We start from the raw sequence: 22,500 nt of genomic DNA, 5'->3' as shown, positions 1-22,500 counted from the left end.
TCAGTGGACGATCAATAAAATCTCACCTTCTGCTTCAGTCACTAACATAAACCAGAGAAAACAGTCTGAGAACTCTGTTTCAAGTTGTTACCTCTTCACCAATCATAATCTCTCTATACTTGTTTTTTATATCATAAATACACTGTAAATAAATGTAAAATACACTGTGAAATACATTAAAACAACTGTTAAATACACCATTAAATACACTGTAAAATTAGTGCTGTCACGCGATTCAAAAATTAATCGCTTAATTAATTAATCTCATTGTTAATCTCACCTAAAAATTGCAGAGAAAAGCCCTTAACTTGATGTATTTTCACTTAAATTCATTATTACGGCAGATCAGATTGATATATAACAAAAAGTGACTTTATAAAGTCATAGTACTTCTACTTCTACTACTTCCAGGCCGAGTGTGTTTTCTGCACGCGCGCAGTTTAGCCTGTCGGTCGTGGACTTGTTCTCTCCACCAGTTAAGTTTGCTTGCTAAATTGCTAACGTCTTTGCTGCTAACGTTAGCTGTGGCTGCACTCGCAACACTCGTGGTAGGCTAACCTGGAGCTGCTAACTCCTTCTATCACTTTACCTTTATTAATGTTGTCGTAAATGTCTCGTTCACATGCTCCTCTCTGTAAGCCCCGCCCCTCACCCTGCCCTCCACACACACACAATGACAGCACATTGTTTTCTAACCCCAACAACTCAAGCACAAGAAGCCCAACACATACAAACGGATTTGAACAGTAAAGTTAGAGATTAAAAATTAGATTAACGTGGTTAAAAAACATAACACGCTAAATATGACTGTAATTAATTCATCGCAATTAATGCAATAATTTGACTCCACTATGTAAAATGCACTGTAAATACACCATAAAATACGCTGTAAATACGATGTCTGTGGACACAATCAGATTATTCTCGTGGCTGTATTCAAATCACATAGGTGTATGAATTCAGATTACTTGTTGACTGTAAATATGGGGTGCAGTGGCTCAGTGTAAGTCACTTTGGATAAAAGCGTCTGCTAAATGACATGTAATGTAATATAGTCAAATTCTGCTCTAACACAATTAGATTAAAATGAAAGAAGTGTCAAACTGACCACAGGTCTCACTCGCTCACTCACTCACTCACTCACTCACTCACTCACTCACTCACTCACTCTCTCACACACACACTCTCACACACTCTCACACACTCTCACACACTCTCTCACACACACACTCTCACACACTCTCACACTCACTCACTCTCTCACACACACACTCTCACACACTCTCACACACTCTCACACACTCTCACACACACACGTCGCTGCAGCTTCACTCGTCTCGTTCCTCTGTGACGACATGAACTCTGTGACCTACATCACTGTGACTCTGTCAACATGAAAGCTGCCAGGGGTCGAAGGTCAGGCTTTTAAAACACACTCATCCCCAGAGTGTACGCTGGTGTTTGTGTAGCTGGACTTTAACCCCTCTGTTCCCCCGCGTGGACTCAGTCTCCTCTGGTGTGGAAAAGCAAACAGGGCGTGATCCCTGCTCACACGACCACGTCCAGTTTCCTGCTTTCTTTTTGACACTGAGGCCACGCCTCCTCCTGCTGCAGACGCCACAAATCACAGCGTATTATCGTCACAGGTCAAGTTTACATACGGCCTTCATTAAATGTGAGGATTAACACTATTAACTTCATAATTGATCAATCACAATACTACATCAATACTTAGCTGAGTTTGAGTCCTACAGGGAAGAGGGTCTCTGGTCTCAGACCTGGTCTCTGGTCTCAGACCTGGTTTCAGTCACTTTCTCTGACAGAGAAGAGAGTGTGCTGCTGCAGAGTGGAGCTGATGAAAGTGTGTGTGTGTGTGTGTGTGTGTGTGTGTGTGTGTGTGTGTGTGTGTCCCTGCAGGCCGCGTGTCTCTGGTCCGCGTCGCCGCCATGAGGCTGGAGGACGTGCGTCTGGAGGATCAGGGTTTGTACGAGTGTCGGATTCTGGTGTTGGACAGACCCACAGACGAGCGGAGGGACGGCACGTGGACTCTGCTCTCTGTGTCTGGTGAGTCTCGTCCATTATTGTCTTCTTTATTATTTTTAACTGAATAAGATTCAAACGTTAAATCATAAGTGGCCCCTGCAGCATCCCCAGATCTAAATCCCAGGATCCTTTGCTGCTTGTCTTCCTCCTCCTCCTCCTCCTCCTCCTCCTCCTCTGTGCTCTCTCATAAAAGTGGAAAAGTCCGTTCAAAAGAATAAATAATAAATAACTAAATCACATTTGGAATCCTGGATGAATAATGATTCTTTTTTCGCCTCAGGCCTGTGAGCATGAATTAGCATTTTTTAAATCAAAATCAGACTTTTCACGCATGCGATTAGTAACTGACAAACATAATAAACCATAGAAACAGTGAATCTCGTCCTCTTTTAAAAGTGAATCATCGACTCGACTTTCATCACAACAGTATTTTACTCCTCTAACAATCATCACTTCATTTTTATAATTTCATGTATGTTTCTGGCTCAAATTCCTTTAAACAGAAATAATTGTGTTTCTTTAAATAAAGCATCAGCAGGAGGAAAAATGACATTTGAGTTTAAATGTACATTTTTATATATAAGCTGTGATTTAAAGTCTTCAGCCTCGGGTTTGTTTTGCCACTGAAACTCAGCGTCTGCATAAAAGTACCTGAAAGTGATATTTTTATAATTTTACTGAACTAAAAGTCTCGAGCTTCTTAAGGTTCAGGTACGGAAAGTAAGAGGAGTTAGGATTGAGCCATGGTGGCTCAGTGGAAGGATGAGTTGTCTATTAACTGGAAGGTTGTGGGTTCAATTCCTGGCTCTTGTTGCAGCGTGTGAATGAGTGAGTGAATGAGTGAGTGAAAGATTACTCTTGTTCATTTTAAAAAACTCTGTAAACTGATCTTCAGTGTTTTGAAAAGTGCCTAAAATAAAATGATGTCATCTCAATTGTTTTCTTCCATAGCTCCACCCACCTTCACTGAAGTCCCGCCTCCTGTGGTGGAGTCTCTTGTTGGAGCTCACCTCTCTCTCAACTGTGTTGCCAGTGGCAACCCTCCGCCCACCATCACCTGGATAAAAGACGGGAGTGTGATTCATCAGGTGAGTGTGAAGCTATTGTATTATATTATATTATATTATATTATATTATATTATATTGTATTGTATTGTATTGTATCATAACATGTATGTACAGGTGTGTGTGTGTCTGATCATGTGATGTGTACATGTGTGTGTATCTGTGACATATTCACCAGGAGGGGGCGCTATTTCTGCGAGCGCTGTCCACACAATCAGCAGGACAGTACACATGCCACGCCTCCAACTCTGAGGGGAACGTCAGTCATGTGACCAGAGTCAAGATCAAAGGTCAGCTGTTTCCTGTGTGTGTGTGTGTGTGTGTGTGCGTGTGTGTGTGTTTGTTAGTCATTTACATGGCTGTTTCTTCCTCTTGCATCATACGACCGTGCAGGAAAAGACAAAGTCACAGTGAATTAAAGTCACTTCCTGTGAAGAAAACACTGAGATAATGACACGAGAGAAACGGCGTCGTTTGGTCGTCATGGAGATTTATTTAGTGACATTTTTCAGCTGCTGTGGACGAGGAAAAGTTCCAAGAAGGATTTTCTTAAAACTGTCACAAAAGTCACAAAAGACAAGAGGGATTTTAGGTTAATGTCTGTAATGAACAGACGGCGCCCCCTAGTGTTCATCACATCATAAACATCAAACATGTCCATGTGATTAATACATAAAAAAGTCATGAAAATAACTGAAAGGATTATTGTCATGTGACCTGTCTCCCACCAGGTCCGCCCGTTATTGTCGTCCCCCCGAAAAGCACCTCCCTCAACATGTCCCAGAATGCACTTCTGCGCTGCCAGGCGGTGGCCGACCCCCCCAACATGACGTACGTTTGGCAGAAAGGAGGAGAAAACGTCCATCACATCGAGTGAGTGCACACTTTGATTTCTTTTATTTAACTTTGCCTCAAAACATCACGTTTTAGCAAGAAATAACAAAGAGAAGTCAAAATGTGAAATAATTATGAAATAATTAAGATACAACACAGACATCAAACATATATATATATATTTATATACATTAAATATATAAAACTACATCAAGAGCCAAACCATTATTAATCTGTTTGAATGATTTCTGTGATTTTTCATCTTCTTTAATGTGAATAATTTCTGATTTCTTTGCTCCATAAAAACAAAGAAATCATTCAAACTCAATCATTTTGTGTTTGTGGACAAAAACAAGACGTTTGAGAACGTCATCATTTCCACGTTTGATAAACACTTGAATGTGATGAAACAGAAGTGTGCGTGTGCGTGTGCGTGTGCGTGTGTGTGTGTGTCAGTCTGGCAGCTTGCCCCGCCTCTCATTTATAACATCAGCTGGGATTGGCTCCAGCTCCTCAGTGACCCGACCAAGCAAGGGATAAGAGGTGGAACTAATGGATAATGGAAGTAATCAGACCTGTGAGTGATGAGAGAGAGACAGACACAGAGAGAGAGACAGACACAGAGAGAGAGACAGACACAGAGAGAGAGAGAGACAGACACAGAGAGAGAGACAGACACAGAGAGACAGACACAGAGAGAGAGACAGACACAGAGAGAGACACACACACACACACACACGCGCACACACTTGTGAGATGATAAAAGGTGGATCTTTTTTCTTCTTCTGCCTCTGATGTGAAATTCAATCAGCATTAAATGAAAAGCAGACGAAGGCTTTGACTTTTAAACTTGCTCTGTGTGTGTGTGTGTGTGTGTGTGTGTGTGTGTGTGTGTCATCATGTAATATTCATGAACAACATTTAACACAATCTGATCATTTCTTTATAATATTACTGTAGTAATACTATATAAGAATAATATTTTACATTCAAATCACCACAATTTATGTATTTAGACCAAAACGACATGAATAATGTCAAATATAAATATATAATCAACACCTGACCTGCACTCACTGATTAATGATAATGATAATTAAGCTAATGTGACCCTGTGACCCTGTGACCCTGTGACCATGTGACCCTGTGACCATGTGACCATGTGACCATGTGACCCTGGAGTGGATCACTGCAGGTGAACCGGTGTGTCCGTGGAGATTCACAGGTGTTTGCTGTCTCTTCATGTGTTGATCATGTGATCAGAGCTCATTAATATTAATCATATTTTCATGATCCACCTGTCAAAACATCTTAGGCGTGTTTTATTCATAAAAGTTCAATCATTTCAGAGAGAGAGAGAAGATGGATTTTTTTATTCACTCATATTTGCATCGAGACAGAACCTCATTTCTGAGGAACGGGTTCAATTTAGGATTAAGATTTGAATGGTGGTTATGTTTAAGGTTAGTGATAAATGAATGGAAGTCAGTGCAGAGTCCTGAGACTAACGTACATTACATTAAATTAGATTAGATTAAATGAGATTAAACATATGTATGTGATGTAAAGAAAGATGAGATATTATTTTAAATCCCGCTTTAGCTCATTGTTTTGGTTTTTAATGACATGAACTGAGCTCATTATCAAACATCACATAAAGTTAGTGATGAAAGAAAAGAAGAATCATTTTCCCCAGGAGTGAAAATCAGTGATAAAAGCAGGATTACACACACACACACACACACACACACAGTCTGTGAATGCTAATGCAGGTGGGCGTCTGCCGAATGTTTAAACAGGTGAATGTTTCCGGACACAGAATATCTTCATCATGTTAAACAGCAGAAACTAACTTTGTCTTCATCAGTGACAGAAATCTGTAATCAGTCATGAACTCAGACCTAATGGCGTGATTTTATCTGCGTTTAAAAAGGAAAAGAAAGCGTTCAGTGTGGAATATTATGGTCACCTTTGTGATGTGTCAGTCATGGAGGTCACAGGGAGTCCTCTTCAGTCGTTAGCTGAAGGCGTCTGGACTCACGTGAGTGAAGGTCAAGACGTTTCACCTTCATCCAAGAAGCTTCTTCAGTTCTGACAAACAGATATTTTAGTTCTTTTATACATCCACCAACAGACTGACTGCCAAATAGTGACCTACTCTCTATATCCACCAAGAAACTGACTGCCAAATAATGAGCTGTTCTAACTATAATCTTTATCAAAAGCAGTGACAGGAAGTATCTAGGTCATTTCCTGTGTGTGAGTCATGTGACCTTCATGATAATGAAGCAGAACTCTTGTTCTGCTTCAAGCAGTGCTCTTGTCTTCCCACTTAATGTGAACAGAATGAAACAGACTCGTGTGTGTGTGCGTGTGTGTGCGTGCGTGTGTTTGTGTGTGTGTGCGTGTGTGTGTGTGTGCGTGCGTGTGTTTGTGTGTGTGTGTGTGTGTGTCTCTCTCTCAGCTCTTTGAAAACTCGAGTGAAGATCATGGTGGATGGAACTCTGCTCATCTCCGGCCTCGTCCCCGAGGATTCTGGGAACTACACCTGCACGCCGAGCAACGGCCTGCTGACCCCGCCCACAGCCTCCGCCAACCTCACAGTGATGCGTACGTTTCCCTTTCACCTGTAGTTAATGTGTGTGTGTGTGTGTGTGTGTGAGTCATGGAGAGACAGGATTTTTTTCTTTCTTTTATCTTTGTGTTGTGTTGTATTTCTTCTATTTTCTTCACGTTTATATTGTCATTGTTTATCCAGTCCAGCTGCATTTGTAAAGCCCTTTAAAACAACCACAACATGAAATCTCACACGAGGCAATAAAACAACTGAAATGAAATAAAAAGTCATAAAACAGCTTGACAATAAAATAATGTCAACATGTTTTTGTCTCCTCATCGTTAAAATGTGATTTATTTTTGTTTGTCTGCCTTAAATAATTACAAATAAACATATTAAAGTGGTTATAATATAATACATTTATGTTCAATGAAATGTATTGTTCCTGCTTTAAATAAAGTAGCTGATGGAACCTCTGACCAGATTCAGCAGTTATGGGTGTTTCACCTGTAGCCACGCCCATCTGTGATGCAGGAAACGTCAATAACCGATTATTTATTGTAAAAATCTGCAGAGTTGACTTTTCCCAAACAAAACAAACAGAATCTACAAAACATATTGTCGCTCAAAGGTGTTAGGATTTATTAAAGGGACACATTTGTCTGATTTTTGCGTGTTGTGTCATTGATCATGTACATAATTATGGGACCTCCTTGACTGCCAAATAGTGAGCTGTTCTATAAATACACCAACAGGCCGACTGCCAAATAGTGAGCTGTTCTATAAATACACCAACAGGCCGACTGCCAAATAGTGAGCTGTTCTATAAATACACCAACAGGCCGACTGCCAAATAGTGAGCTGTTCTATAAATACACCAACAGGCCGTGAGCTGTTCTATAAATACACCAACTGGCCGACTGCCAAATAGTGAGCTGTTCTATAAATACACCAACAGGCCTACTGCCAAATAGTGAGCTGTTCTATAAATACACCAACAGGCCGACTGCCAAATAATGAGCTGTTCTATAAATCCACGAAGACTGACTGTGAATTAATGAGCTATTCTATACATCCACCAACGTACTGACTGCCAAATAGTGAGCTGTTCTCCAAAATCTGAAAAAAGCCAGTTGTGATTTTCATTTCTAGTCTGTATTTTTGAATGTTATGGAGCAGGTTTTTGTGGTCATGAATGACTTATTAAAATCTCTTTGCTCTCAGATCCAGCGCAGGCTCTTCAAATGCCCCAGGAGACGTACCTGCCCACAGGCATGAGCGGCGTGGTCGCCTGCCGAGCTGCCGCTCAGCCTCCGCTTCTTGGCGTCGACTGGACAAAGGACGGAGAAGCACTCGACCTGCTTTCGGTAAAAAGAGGCAGATAAAGGCACAGAGAGAAGAAAGAAACAGCAGGTTCAGTGTCACAAAAGCCACTTTGTTCTCCACAGTGTGTGACATGAGTATTTTATGTTGCTGCAACATTTGTGTTCACTGCAGTTTCATTTTATTTTATGCTGGAGCTAACAACAACGACTACAGCTCAAGTCAAGTAACAGACGTATTGTTGTCTCAATCAGCAAACGGCAAATGCTTAGCTTGAGATGCGCAGTATGTCATTTCTACCACTAGGTGTCTCTCAATCCAATAACAAAAGACCTCATTTTAAAAGACGAGTCTTAAGATGTAATATGTATACATGTATGTATATATACATGTATACACATCTACAGTATATACATATATGTATATACTGTATATGTGTATATATACACGTATACACATCTACAGTATATGTGTATATATACATGTATACACACATATACAGTATATACATATATATGTATGTATGTGTGTGTGTGTGTGTGTGTGTATATATATATAGGTTTTTGAGACCCATATATATATATATATATATATATGGGTCTCAAACAAGCGACCTGGTGGCCAATGAGTCCCAGACTCCTCCCCCTTTTATAAATACCACAGCTGTCTCATTTGTCTTGTTCTCTCTCCACCGCTTGAAGCTCAGTGTCAGATTTCACTTCCTGGCCACGCCTTCTTGCTGTACTCTCAATGCTTGGCATTTTTCAAAATCAGGAAGGGGGCGGAGTTAACCTCGGAGGAGGAGGAAGTTTAGTTTGACTTTAAAAGGCTTTGAATCAATCACAGAGGGAGACTCGTCACCGCCCCCTTCAGGCTTGTCACCTCACCTGAAGAATGAGCGTAGGAGAAGTGGGCGGGGCTACGTCCTTCAGAAATGCAGATCCTCTGTTGTTCAGTGAAAAGAATCATTTACAGCTGCTTTAAATCAAATTTTCCTTTGATTCAAGTTTGAAGATTTAAACCACAACTTTCACCATTTTCATTTTTTGTCCTCCTCCTCCTCCTCCTCCTCCTCCTCACTTCTCCATGGATGGACATGATGGTGGATGAGAAGCTCCACAGGAAATGTGATGGATTCCTGTGGAGCAGGACATGCTGGAATCTGGCTGTTATTCTGCCAATTATTCCACATCCACCCTGAATATCTGTCTCTGTCTCTGTCTCTGTGTCTGTGTCTGTGTCTGTGTCTGTCTGTGTCTCTCTCTGTCTCTGTGTCTGTGTCTCTCTCTGTGTCTGTCTCTGTCTCTGTCTCTGTGTCTGTCTCTGTCTCTGTCTCTGTGTCTCTCTCTGTCCCTGTGTCTGTGTCTGTGTCTCTCTCTGTCTCTGTCCCTGTGTCTGTCTCTGTGTCTCTCTCTGTCTCTGTGTCTGTGTCTCTCTCTGTGTCTGTCTCTGTCCCTGTGTCTCTCTCTGTGTCTGTCTCTGTCCCTGTGTCTGTGTCTCTCTCTGTCTCTGTCCCTGTGTCTGTGTCTCTCTCTGTCACTGTGTCTCTCTCTATCTCTGTCTCTGTCTCTGTGTCTGTGTCTGTGTCTGTGTCTGTCTCTGTCCCTGTGTCTGTGTCTCTCTCTGTCTCTGTCACTGTGTCTGTCTCTGTCTCTGTCTCTGTGTCTGTGTCTGTGTCTGTCTCTGTCTGTCCCACAGTCTCAGAATCATTTCTTTCGTTCTGTTTGTTACTAAAGTTGTAAAATCCGTCAGATTATTTGGAGGATTAAAGATGTTCTGACGTGTGTGTTTTCAGATTCCCGTCTGTAATATCAGAGATTATTTGCTGTGATTTTTGGAGCAGTTACATGTTTTCTGTGTGTGATTGTTGTGTGTTTGTGTGTCTCTCAGTATCCAGGATGGAGCTGGACATCAGACGGCTCTTTGTTCATGGCCACGGTCAATGACGACGCAGCAGGCGTTTACACCTGCACTCCATACAACGGCTACGGCACCATGGGTCCATCTGCACCCACCACTGTCATTCTACAGGTGACTCACTGACTCACTGACTCACTGACTCACTGACTGACTGACTGAGTGAGTGAGTGACTGAGTGAGTGAGTGAGTGAGTGAGTGAGTGAGTGAGTGAGTGAGTGAGTGAGTGAGTGAGTGAGTGAGTGAGTGAGTGAGCAGGGTGTGATTGAATTCCTTCAGAAACACAGGATAATAACGCAGAGGAGCAGCTGAAAGTGTCACTTGTGTTTCCAGCGCTGTGTGTGTGTGTGTGTGTGTGTGTGTGTTAATGAATCGGGACGTCACACGTGTGTCACAGTTAATTAAAAGCAGAACAGAAATGACATTTTATTGACCTTTCCTCCTCCTGACATTAATGCAACTCGCACACGCAGCGCAGCGACAGCACTGTGTGGCAGTTAATTGTGTCGCTAATCTTTTTGTTATTAAGATAATCTGGGCCCAGGCCGCAGTAATCCAGTCTGAAAATCCATTACTGGTGTTGCTGTAATCTCCTTGATTCTGCTTATTGGTTTTTTGTTGTTTTTTTCCTCAGGATCCACCATCGTTGAGCGTGGCTCCACAGAGTCAGTACAGACAGGAAGCTGGACGGACGCTGCTCGTCCCCTGTCAGGGAAACGACGACGACCACGCCGTCGTCACGGTGACCTGGAGCAAAGTAAACTTTATTCTACTCTCGTTTCAGGCAAACTCCTTTTATTCTGAACTCTTTCTCTATGGTAACACAACACAACACAACACAACACAGACAACCCCAAAAATCATGTCGTACGTATGAATGAATGAATGAATGAATGAATGAATGAACAACGACAACAAATTAATGTACATTTGAATGACAACTACAATAAATGAAATAAATGAATGAACACATGTGGCGGTTACCAAGTGACAAATGACCAAATGGACGTATGAATGAACGAGTGAACACAGACAGCAAGTGAACAAATGAATGAAAGAATAGACCAACTAGCTTGCCAAAAAAAGGTTCATATTAATGTCTGTATGACAATGGTGAATGAAATGAATGAATGTGCTGATGAATGCATGAATGAATTAACAAAGACGACAAATGAAGAAACGACAGAACCAATGACTGAACATATGAATGAATGAAAAACTCCCAAAGCTACGTACGTACGTACGTACGTACGTACGTACGTATGAATGTATGAATGAAGGATGCACTGTTGCTGCTGTCAGTGTTGACATGAATCACTTCCTGTTTCCGTAGGTGGACGTGAGTCGTCGCGTGTCGTTCTCTGTGGAATCTAACGGTTCTCTGCTGCTGCAGCCGCTCACTAAAGACCACCAGGGGGCGTGGCAGTGCAGCGTCACTAACCGCGTGGCCTCGGTGAAGACAAGCACACGCGTGTTTGTCCTGGGTGAGTCCTTTCAAAACAAAAGACTTGGCTGTGGTTGTGCGAACGCTGTTTCTCTGTTTGAATAACATGTCACATTTTCATCTATTTATTATTATTATTATTATTATTAGTATAACAACAACAACACTAATAACAATGTAATAATAATAATAACAATACTACTAATAATAATAATAACATTACTAATAATAACACTAATAATAATGATAATAATAATAATAATAACAATACTAATAATAATAATCATAATAATAATAATAACAATACTAATAGTAATGATGATAATAATAATAACATTACTAATAATAATGATAATAATAATACTACTACTAATAATAATAATAATAACAATACTAATTATAGTGATGATAATAATAACAATACTAATAGTAATGATGATAATAACATTACTAATAATAATGATAATAATAATACTACTACTAATAATAATAACAATACTAATTATAATGATGATAATAATAATAACAATACTAATAATAATGATGATAATAACAATACTAATAATAATGATGATAATAATAACAGCACTTTTTAAAACAATGTCACAAAATAAGGTAAAACAGTAAAACCTATTTTTTTTAAATACGTGAGGGAACAAGACATGTCAGGGAAATAAATAACACGTTTCCACTGATAAGAGACCAGCAGATATTTTATGTGAACCTTAAAAATTATTAAATCTTTTTTTTTAATTAATTCTGAAACTCACAGGAATCCAGTTAGAGATAAAACATCACATGATGATGATGTTCAGACTTTATGATCAGTTGAACTAAAAATGTTAGAATTTTAATCCTGCCCTTTAGCGTCCATGTCTGACCAGATTAGAAATTTATCGTGAGTTTGACACGACTGCCTAACATTCCCTGTTTTATTATAATAATGTTATATGTTAATGTGTACATGAGCTCAGGACAGAAGCTGGTGACTCCTCCTCTTCCTGCTGATAACTGTGGCACATGCCAGATTAGATTTTCCAGTTAACTCGCAATTAATCGCATTAATGTCATAGTTAACTCATGATTAATCGCATTAATGTCATAGTTAACTCGCAATTAATCGCGTTAACGTCATAGTTAACTCGCGATTAATCGCATTAATGTCATAGTTAACTCGCGATTAATCGCATTAACGCCATAGTTAACTCGCGATTAATCGCATTAACGTCATAGTTAACTCGCGATTAATCGCATTAACGTCATAGTAAACTCGCGATTAATCACATTAACGTCATAGTTAACTCGCGATTAATCGCATTAACGTCATAGTTAACTCACGATTAATCGCATAAACGGCATAGTTAACTCGCGATTAATCGCATGAACGTCATAGTTAACTCGCGATTAATCGCATTAACGTCATAGTTAACTCGCGATTAATCGCATTAACGTCATAGTTAACTCGCGATTAATCGCATTAACGTCATAGTTAACTCGCGATTAATCGCATTAACGTCATAGTTAACTCGCGATTAATCGCATTAACGCCATAGTTAACTCGCGATTAATCGCATTAACGTCATAGTTAACTCACGATTAATCGTATTAACGTCATAGTTAACTCGCGATTAATCGCATTAATGTCATAGTTAACTCACGATTAATTGCATTAATGTCATAGTTAACTCACGATTAATCGCATTAATGTCATAGTTAACTCACGATTAATCGCATTAATGTCATAGTTAACTTGTGATTAATGTCACATTTGTATCTATTGTAAATGTCCCATTATTTCTTGTCATTTTAATGCTCTTATCAACATAGAAACGTGGATCTGCTTGCTTTGTGCAGATGTTTTTTTAATGAGACAATATCTCTGTCACCTGCATATTGTGACTTATTCCTCTTATTGTGAGAGCCGCACAATAATAAGAGATGCTGTGTATCAGCCCGCAGTGTGTGAATAAAGTGCCGTGGTTTAATAACGAGCTAATCCGAGCTAAAGGAGCTAGCGGTCTTCGGTGGTCTCGGAGAGCCCGCTTGGAGACGGAGAAGCGACTACTAGCTACTACTCTTTAGCCCAAACACGTGTGTGCAGCGTGCCTGTTGTTGTGTTTGTGGTCTAGTTAGATCCAGTGTGGTGTTGTAGTTTTTCTAACGTTACTAGTTGTTGCAACAGCATGTGAACAAAACCCACAAAGTTTACTTTTCCTAAAAGAACGTTAATCTCACGATAAAAACATTGACGCTGTTAAAATGGGTTTGTGTTAACGACGTTAATAACACGTTAATAACATGTTTAACTGACAGCACTGATGTAATATAATCTGACCAGGTGGTTGAAGTTCTGGCTGATCATGTCCATCATGTCCTCTGTCCTCAGGGACCAGTCCACACCCAGTGTCCTCTCTGTCTGTGTCTCCGGGGGTGAGACAGGCCAACGTGTCGTGGCAGCCGGGCTTTGATGGTGGAGCAGCTCAGAGCTTCTCAGTGTGGTGGGTGTCAAAAAAAAAACAACCTCCTCCTTTCTTCTCCTGCTGCTGTAACCATGGCAACCGTTGACAACAGCCGCTATTATGCTATTGATCTCCTGGACGAGTAATTCATTCATCTGTTATCACTTCATGGCAGCGACTATTAAAAAAACAAAAAAATACAGAATTCAGCTGCCGTCGTGTTATGAGATTACTGAGGACACATAGTCTGATTACACACACACACACACACACACACACACACACACACACACACACACAGCTCAGGATATTTATGTTTGTTAACTGCACTGGACACAATCTGATTATTCCAGTCAATGTATTCAGATTACTTCACAGGATGAAAACAGATTACTCTACTTACTATATACTATATATTTATATATACACATATACACATATATATGTGTGTATATATATATTGATCATATATATATATATATTTCTGTTGTAAAAAAGTTTTTTTTCATTAATCTAATAGAGAAGCATATTTGTATAATGACGATGTTTTTGGGAGACGTCAGAGATGAAACTTAATCACATTGTAACCTGAGACCTGAGAGAACGACAGCACATGAATATGAGATGAGAGATTTTAATCCCTGAGAGAGAAGTGGGTCATCACTGCAGCCACGGCGAGCAGCACACAAACAAATATAAATTACATTACAGGGCAAGAAAAAGAGAGCAGCCAATCAGTAGAAACGTTAGGGTCAAAGGTCATAACGTGACTCAGAACATCAACACTTGATGTGTTTACAGTGTGTCGTTATTTATTTGTGATATTACTTTTTTTTTTCGAAGAGAGGTCAAATTACAACACTGCGGTTCATTAAACGTCACATTTTCCCTCTAAAATCCCTTATTTGAAAATAGGTGGAGCAATGAAAAGGGAAGGCTGTTTCTTTTGCTCATTTCTGGATTAACTTTGTCATTTTTTTAGTCTCTTCCTGTATCTGTGTCTACGTTTCTAAAAAGATGTTCATTTTATTGTGCAAAGTAAATCCAAATAATGAAAAGTGAGTGTCTGTCCACTTTCCTCTGACCCTCAAACACAACCTCAACAGTGATGTGATCCTGCGTACTGCAGCTTTAAATAAAGGATGAGCCTCACGAGCCCCCATATTATAAATCATGTCTAAAATTCAGGTGATGAACACATGATTTTATTATATGTTGTCTCAGATTTATGATGCATTCTGCAAACTGGACCTTTAACGTGAATCAATCAGTTAAGTTATACATATATGTACATGTAAATGTATATATAGTGTATATATATATACATACATACACATATATATATACATATAGTATATGTACTGTATATGTAGATATAAAATAATTAGAGATGAAGTTTCTTCCTCCTGCAGCAGAACATCAGCTCTGTCTCAGAATCCTGAATTGATGATGATGATGATGAAAGATTAATGAAACCAGAATCTGTCTCTGTGTCTGCAGGGTGAAGAAGATGTCGGTGAGTGATGATGATGATGATGATGGTGAGGGGAAGCAGAGCTGGTTCTCGGTTCCTGTGCCGTCGTCAGAGGGAAACCGAGTTCAGGTGACGGGGTTGTCTCCTGCCACAGATTATCAGTTCAGCGTTCTGTCTCACAACAAACTGGGAACTGGACCGTTCAGCGAGATCCGGACCGCCCGGACTTTAGGTCTGTAACGTTTCCACGTAACACACAAGTAAATAATGTGGCTATCACAGGGAACCTCACGATACCATACACGGCCCATGATCCATGGTCCCAGAATATGACAGGCTGACAAAAGAGTGCAACAATGCCAGGTCAGCATGTCAGATTACCATTCCAGGTTTCCCAAAGGTCCTTGAAAAGTTTTTAAAACACTGGTTTATACCAGAAAACAATGGTTTATACATGAAAACACGGGTTTATACCAGGAAACACTGGTTTATACCTGGAAACACTGGTTTATACCAGGAAACACTGGTTTATACCAGGAAACACTGGTTTATACATGAAAACACTGGTTTATACCAGGAAACACTGGTTTATACCAGGAAACACTGGTTTATACATGAAAACACTGGTTTATACCTGGAAACACTGGTTTATACCTGGAAACACTGGTTTATACCTGGAAACACTGGTTTATACCAGGAAACACTGGTTTATACCAGGAAACACTGGTTTATACCAGGAAACACTGGTTTATACATGAAAACACTGGTTTATACCAGGAAACACTGGTTTATACCAGGAAACACTGGTTTATACCAGGAAACACTGGTTTATACCTGGAAACACTGGTTTATACCAGGAAACACTGGTTTATACCAGGAAACACTGGTTTATACATGAAAACACTGGTTTATACCAGGAAACACTGGTTTATACATGAAAACACTGGTTTATACCAGGAAACACTGGTTTATACCAGGAAACACTGGTTTATACCTGAAAACACTGGTTTATACCAGGAAACACTGGTTTATACCTGGAAACACTGGTTTATACCAGGAAACACTGGTTTATACCAGGAAACACTGGTTTATACCTGGAAACACTGGTTTATACCAGAAAACACTGGTTTATACCAGGAAACTGGTTTATACCAGGAAACACTGGTTTATACTAGAAAACACTGGTTTATACCAGGAAACACTGGTTTATACTAGAAAACACTGGTTTATACCAGGAAACACTGGTTTATACCTGAAAACACTGGTTTATACCAGGAAACACTGGTTTATACTAGAAAACACTGGTTTATACCAGAAAACACTGGTTTATACCAGGAAACACTGGTTTATACATGAAAACACTGGTTTATACCAGGAAACACTGGTTTATACCAGGAAACACTGGTTTATACCTGAAAACACTGGTTTATACCAGGAAACACTGGTTTATACCTGGAAACACTGGTTTATACCAGGAAACACTGGTTTATACCAGGAAACACTGGTTTATACCTGGAAACACTGGTTTATACCTGGAAACACTGGTTTATACCAGAAAACACTGGTTTATACCAGGAAACTGGTTTATACCAGGAAACACTGGTTTATACTAGAAAACACTGGTTTATACCAGGAAACACTGGTTTATACTAGAAAACACTGGTTTATACCAGGAAACACTGGTTTATACCTGAAAACACTGGTTTATACCAGGAAACACTGGTTTATACTAGAAAACACTGGTTTATACCAGAAAACACTGGTTTATACCTGGAAACACTGGTTTATACCAGGAAACACTGGTTTATACCAGGAAACACTGGTTTATACCAGGAAACACTGGTTTATACTAGAAAACACTGGTTTATACCAGGAAACACTGGTTTATACCTGAAAACACTGGTTTATACCAGGAAACACTGGTTTATACCTGGAAACACTGGTTTATACCAGGAAACACTGGTTTATACCTGAAAACACTGGTTTATACCAGGAAACACTGGTTTATACTAGAAAACACTGGTTTATACCAGGAAACACTGGTTTATACCAGAAAACACTGGTTTATACCAGGAAACACTGGTTTATACCAGGAAACACTGGTTTATACCTGAAAACACTGGTTTATACCAGGAAACACTGGTTTATACCAGGAAACACTGGTTTATACATGAAAACACTGGTTTATACCTGGAAACACTGGTTTATACCTGGAAACACTGGTTTATACCAGGAAACACTGGTTTATACCAGGAAACACTGGTTTATACCAGGAAACACTGGTTTATACCAGAAAACACTGGTTTATACCAGGAAACACTGGTTTATACTAGAAAACACTGGTTTATACCAGGAAACACTGGTTTATACCTGAAAACACTGGTTTATACCAGGAAACACTGGTTTATACCTGGAAACACTGGTTTATACCAGGAAACACTGGTTTATACCTGAAAACACTGGTTTATACCAGGAAACACTGGTTTATACTAGAAAACACTGGTTTATACCAGGAAACACTGGTTTATACCTGAAAACACTGGTTTATACCAGAAAACACTGGTTTATACCAGGAAACACTGGTTTATACCAGGAAACACTGGTTTATACCTGAAAACACTGGTTTATACCAGGAAACACTGGTTTATACCTAAAAACACTGGTTTATACCAGGAAACACTGGTTTATACCAGGAAACACTGGTTTATACTAGAAAACACTGGTTTATACCAGGAAACACTGGTTTATACCTGAAAACACTGGTTTATACCAGAAAACACTGGTTTATACCAGAAAACACTGTTTTATACCAGGAAACACTGGTTTATACCAGGAAACACTGGTTTATACCAGGAAACACTGGTTTATACCTGAAAACACTGGTTTATACCAGAAAACACTGGTTTATACCAGGAAACACTGGTTTATACCTGAAAACACTGGTTTATACCAGGAAACACTGGTTTATACCTGAAAACACTGGTTTATACCAGGAAACACTGGTTTATACCTGAAAACACTGGTTTATACCAGGAAACACTGGTTTATACCAGGAAACACTGGTTTAGAGGTTTTTCCTCTCACATTCTCAGTGACAGTGAAGTTTGTGAAGGTCTTTCTCGTTCCTTCTGTTCCAGATCCTCCTCTGAGGAGACGTCGACCGAGGCCTCCAGCTCTGCTGTCAGCTGATGGAGACTGGGCCGGTCTTCTTCTCAGATGGTCTCCTCCTGAGGAGCAGCGTCCTCCGCTCACAGGCTTCGTCCTCCAGTCTCGCTCTGAGGACGGCGGCTGGTTTGATCTGGTGGAGAACATCAGCGCCAACAGCAGTGAGGTTCTGGTTCAAGGTCTGCAGAAGGTAATGAGGAGGAGCAGGAGCTGTGTTCAGTCCTTCAGTGCTCGTCCTGGATGTTTTTTCATGTCGACGCTCGGCTCTGCACAGGAAGTGGCAGTTATCACTTCTGTGTTGTCGTTCAATCTGTGTTTGCTGTCTTTTCCTCTTCTCTGCCTCTTTCATCCTCCTCTTTCCTCGGCTGTCGAGGCCGAGTGGAATTCAAATGAACTTGATTAGCATTGCAGGCACAGCGGCGTGTTGACAAAGTGTGGTTTTATCCTCCCTGTGTGTGTGTGTGTGTGTGTGTGTGTGTGTGTGTGTGTGTGTGTGTGTGTGTGTGTGTGTGTGTGTGCGTGTGCGTGTGCGTGTGTGTCTGTGTGCGTGTGTGTGTGTGTGTGTGTCAGGACCGCGCGTACGAGCTGCGACTGCTTTCTCGTAGCGGGGAGTTGCTGAGCGAGCCCGGTCCATCAGTCAATGTCTCCAGCGCTGGTAGGTGATCCACAACAACCTTGCCCTCCTTCATGTTCTCGCTCCATCCTGCGTTTCTCCTTCTTCAAACTCCTTATTCCTCCTCCCCCTGGTGTTGGACCAGAATTAGAGCAGGACCTCAGGGAAAAGTGTCCATTAGACGCCTGAAGGACAGAAAAAGTGCTGCAGTAATGACTCGTCAAAGAGTCGGTGACACAATCTGTTCTCGTCTTTTCTGATTCTTCAGGAAAACGTGTTCACGTGTCACGGTTTTCACCAAAAATGAACGAAAGAGACTTCAATAAAACAAAAAGACAGAAAAAGAGCTTCAACAACAGAGGGAAAGACTACAAAATAAAACAGGAAACAGAAACACAGGGATAAACTACAAAATAAAACAGGAAACAACATAAACACAGGGATAAACTACAAAATAAAACAGGAAACAGAAACACAGGGATAAACTACAAAATAAAACAGAAAACAACATAAACACAGGAAGAAACTACAAAATAAAACAGGAAACAACATAAACACAGGGATAAACTACAAAATAAAACAGGAAACAGAAACACAGGGATAAACTACAAAATAAAACAGGAAACAACAGAAACATAGGGAACAACTACAAAATAAAACAGGAAACCAGACTGAAAAAAACTAAAAACCTAAAGTTAAAGAAAACACAAATAACAACAAAAACCTGACAGACCCGACCGTTTTTTAAATCATTAAAAATGAACATGGTTGATGTATTTATTGTATTTATGAATAATGAATTATGAATGTATATATCTATATATATATATATATATATAATTTAATTTTGAAATATTTCTTATGACACATTAAAACTTTATTAAACATTTTTTGTGGCATGATTTGATATTTTATGAATAAATGCAGAATAAAGTATCTTAAAAATAAATTTTGAGTTTATGAGATAAATCTGACAAATGTTACAAATCTAGATTCAAATGTATACTTTTGAAACGTCGTTCTGAAATAATCTTTTCATGAAAACCACAGATAAAGATCAGAGAGGATCATGAAATATGGAACAGTGTGATCTTATAGCATAATATATGAAGCTTTAATTCCTCCTTATAGAAGACTCTTACATTACTCTATAATTTCATGTTTTATGTATTTTATTAAATACTAAAATAAAATGCAGTTTTAAATTTTTATATATCTAAATATAGATGCCACAAATTTTAAATCATTAAAAAAATGAAAAAACAATTCAATAATAACGATAATATTTTTAACTTATAGTTATAACTTTTAGTTTGAATAAAATAGTTTTGAAATGTACATTTGTAATATGTCATAAATAATTGAATGTACAACTACTCTACTTTATTTTCTGTCCTCTGCAGGGACACAGGTCTCCGCCGGCTCGTCTCAGCAGCTGGACTTTGTCCCGGAGCCGCTGTTAGCCGGAGTTCTGGGCGGAGTCGGGTTCATGTGCTTGGCTCTGGTGGTTCTGCTCGGTTCTGCCTGTGTCATCAACCACAAGAGGAACCAGCGCCGCAGGAGGAGGAGGAGGAAGGAGGCGGAGGAGGAGGAGGCGGAGGGTAAAGAGCCGCTCGCTCTCTGATCATCATCGTTTATTCAGTCAGAACGTGACGTAAATCTCTGCTCTTTGTCTCACGTTCTTCACTCGTCACCGTTATCGATGTCATTTAAACGACTCTGTAATTAGTCCACCTCCTCATTAGTGTCTGATGAATGAGAGTGTAATTACACTATTGGACCACGCTCCGGTTCTTTCATGTTTTTATTTCTTGCTCAGCGTGGTCAGTTTTTTCCCTCTCCTTCATGATTGTGAAACCATCTTCATCCTCCTCTCCCTCCATTTCAGAGTGTCCTGCGGTCATCTACACACACGCTTCATCAGTGTAAGTGCTGTCACACCTCTCATTCACTCAGTCACCCTGTCTGTCTGTCTGTCTGTCTGTCTGTCTGTCTGTCCGACAAAACAAGGCTACGTTCACATGAAAGTAAATCTCAAGAGATGGAACAGTAACAAGATAACAGTGTTTTCAGAGCGTTAATCTGTGTGAAAGATTCACAAACAATAAAATAAAGAAATAAAAAATACAAGATATGAAATGCTCTAGGGGGCCCCCTGGTGGTCACGTGGCCGTAAACAGGTGCTTTGTTCACTTATATGTTTGAAAGTCATGTTCATATAAAAGTCAGATAAAGACACCATAAAATCTGATCTGCCATTAATAAGATTAGAGTCATATTAGAGTCAGATTAGAATCAGATTAGAGTCAGATTAGAAGGATGTATCTGTTAATGTGAACAGGTTCTCAGTTTCAAATCTTTTTCTTTAATGTCCATGTTTTGCTGCAGCTGTTGCATCATCATCATTATCATCATCTTCTCTCCTTCATCTCTCTGAGATATTATTTCCTCTTCCTCTTAAACCTCTGACTTTTCTTCTTTCATCACTCCCTCCCCCTCCTCCTCCTCCTCCTCCTCCTCTTTCTGTTTCTCTCCCACAGAAAGACCTCAGGCTCTGGGAGTCCAGACAGTGTGTTAAAGAAGAGTTTGCTTCCAGCCAACAACCTCTATCCCACCACCTCCTCCACCTCCTCCACCTCCTCCACCTCCTCCTCACAGACAGACTGTTTCTCCTTCAGCGCTGACGACCATCTTCATCATCATCATCACCAGAGGAAGCCTCTTCCGTCCAACTGCAGTAAAGGACGTCTCTCCAGAACAACGTCTTCTCCCGTTTCCTCTCAGATTGAGATGATCTCCAGAGGCCCAGACGGACGCTTCTCACTTCCTCCGTACGCCGCCGCCACGCTGAGCGTTCGCGGCAGGAACGCTCAGGTCCGATACGATCGTCCCGCTCAGGTCCGCAGGTCCGCGTCGCTGCACTCTGCTGGCGAGGACAGGAAAGAACGTCCGTTTGTCCTCTCTGTGGATCTCCCTCCCTGCAAACCAGTGGACGCTGATTCCAGGAGTCAAATGTACGACAGGACTCGGCAGCCGACGCTTCACAGCCGCTTCGTCTTTGATCAGAAGGAAAAGGACGACGTGTTCCTCGACCTCGGCAGCGTCTGCTCAAACACCAGTTTGGCCACGATCCCTGTTCACGAGCGAGTGAGAACTCCCACGTTTCCAGTTCTGCCGCATATCAAACACGGCTTGAGTCAGACGACGACCGCCAGCGCTCTGGTGCTGCAGATGGAGCACGAGCGGGAGACGGGGAACCTGAGTCGCTGCCTGAAACTGGCTCAGGAGCGGGAGGAGCTGGAGAGGGAGCTGCACAGGTATGCGCTGGAGCGAGGCCCGGACAGACTTTCACCTGTTGACGGTGAGTTTGTGTGGGAGTATAAGAGCAGGACGCTGCCTCACAGATGCACCCAGAGCAGCAAGAAGAGCATCGGTCTGTCCTCCAACACCTCACCTTCATCCTCCGTCCACTGGGACACACGTCCACTCGTCTCTCTTGTCCCTCGCGTGTCTTCACCAGCCAGTGCCTCGTGCTCTCAGTCTGGCAGCCGTCATCCTCGTGTGGAAGAGGTCTACGGATTAACTCTCCCACGTTTCTCCTCAAAA

General features: G+C 40.6%; 1 protein-coding gene across 4 annotated transcripts in view; it reads left to right on the top strand.

The window, feature by feature from the left end:
* igsf9a (immunoglobulin superfamily, member 9a) overlaps positions 1 to 22,500 on the top strand; it is a 35,813-nt gene that overhangs the window by 6,415 nt on the left and 6,898 nt on the right. For all 4 annotated transcript variants that reach the window (XM_058617639.1, XM_058617640.1, XM_058617638.1 and 1 more), the window contains 16 exons: positions 1,918 to 2,064; positions 2,995 to 3,131; positions 3,287 to 3,398; positions 3,840 to 3,981; positions 6,407 to 6,552; positions 7,724 to 7,866; positions 9,713 to 9,853; positions 10,374 to 10,496; positions 11,073 to 11,223; positions 13,570 to 13,681; positions 15,143 to 15,348; positions 18,254 to 18,471; positions 18,852 to 18,936; positions 20,298 to 20,495; positions 20,783 to 20,819; positions 21,435 to 22,500. The exon at positions 21,435 to 22,500 is cut by the window's right edge and continues 1,124 nt beyond it. In XM_058617639.1, the coding sequence (XP_058473622.1) occupies positions 1,918 to 2,064; positions 2,995 to 3,131; positions 3,287 to 3,398; positions 3,840 to 3,981; positions 6,407 to 6,552; positions 7,724 to 7,866; positions 9,713 to 9,853; positions 10,374 to 10,496; positions 11,073 to 11,223; positions 13,570 to 13,681; positions 15,143 to 15,348; positions 18,254 to 18,471; positions 18,852 to 18,936; positions 20,298 to 20,495; positions 20,783 to 20,819; positions 21,435 to 22,500 (3,164 nt within the window). The remainder of the gene's footprint in view (positions 1 to 1,917; positions 2,065 to 2,994; positions 3,132 to 3,286; positions 3,399 to 3,839; positions 3,982 to 6,406; positions 6,553 to 7,723; positions 7,867 to 9,712; positions 9,854 to 10,373; positions 10,497 to 11,072; positions 11,224 to 13,569; positions 13,682 to 15,142; positions 15,349 to 18,253; positions 18,472 to 18,851; positions 18,937 to 20,297; positions 20,496 to 20,782; positions 20,820 to 21,434) is intronic.

Source organism: Solea solea, chromosome 19 (genome assembly GCF_958295425.1).
Source record: "Solea solea chromosome 19, fSolSol10.1, whole genome shotgun sequence".
NCBI lineage: Eukaryota > Metazoa > Chordata > Actinopteri > Pleuronectiformes > Soleidae > Solea > Solea solea.
This window is presented reverse-complemented; position numbering and strand designations above follow the sequence as displayed.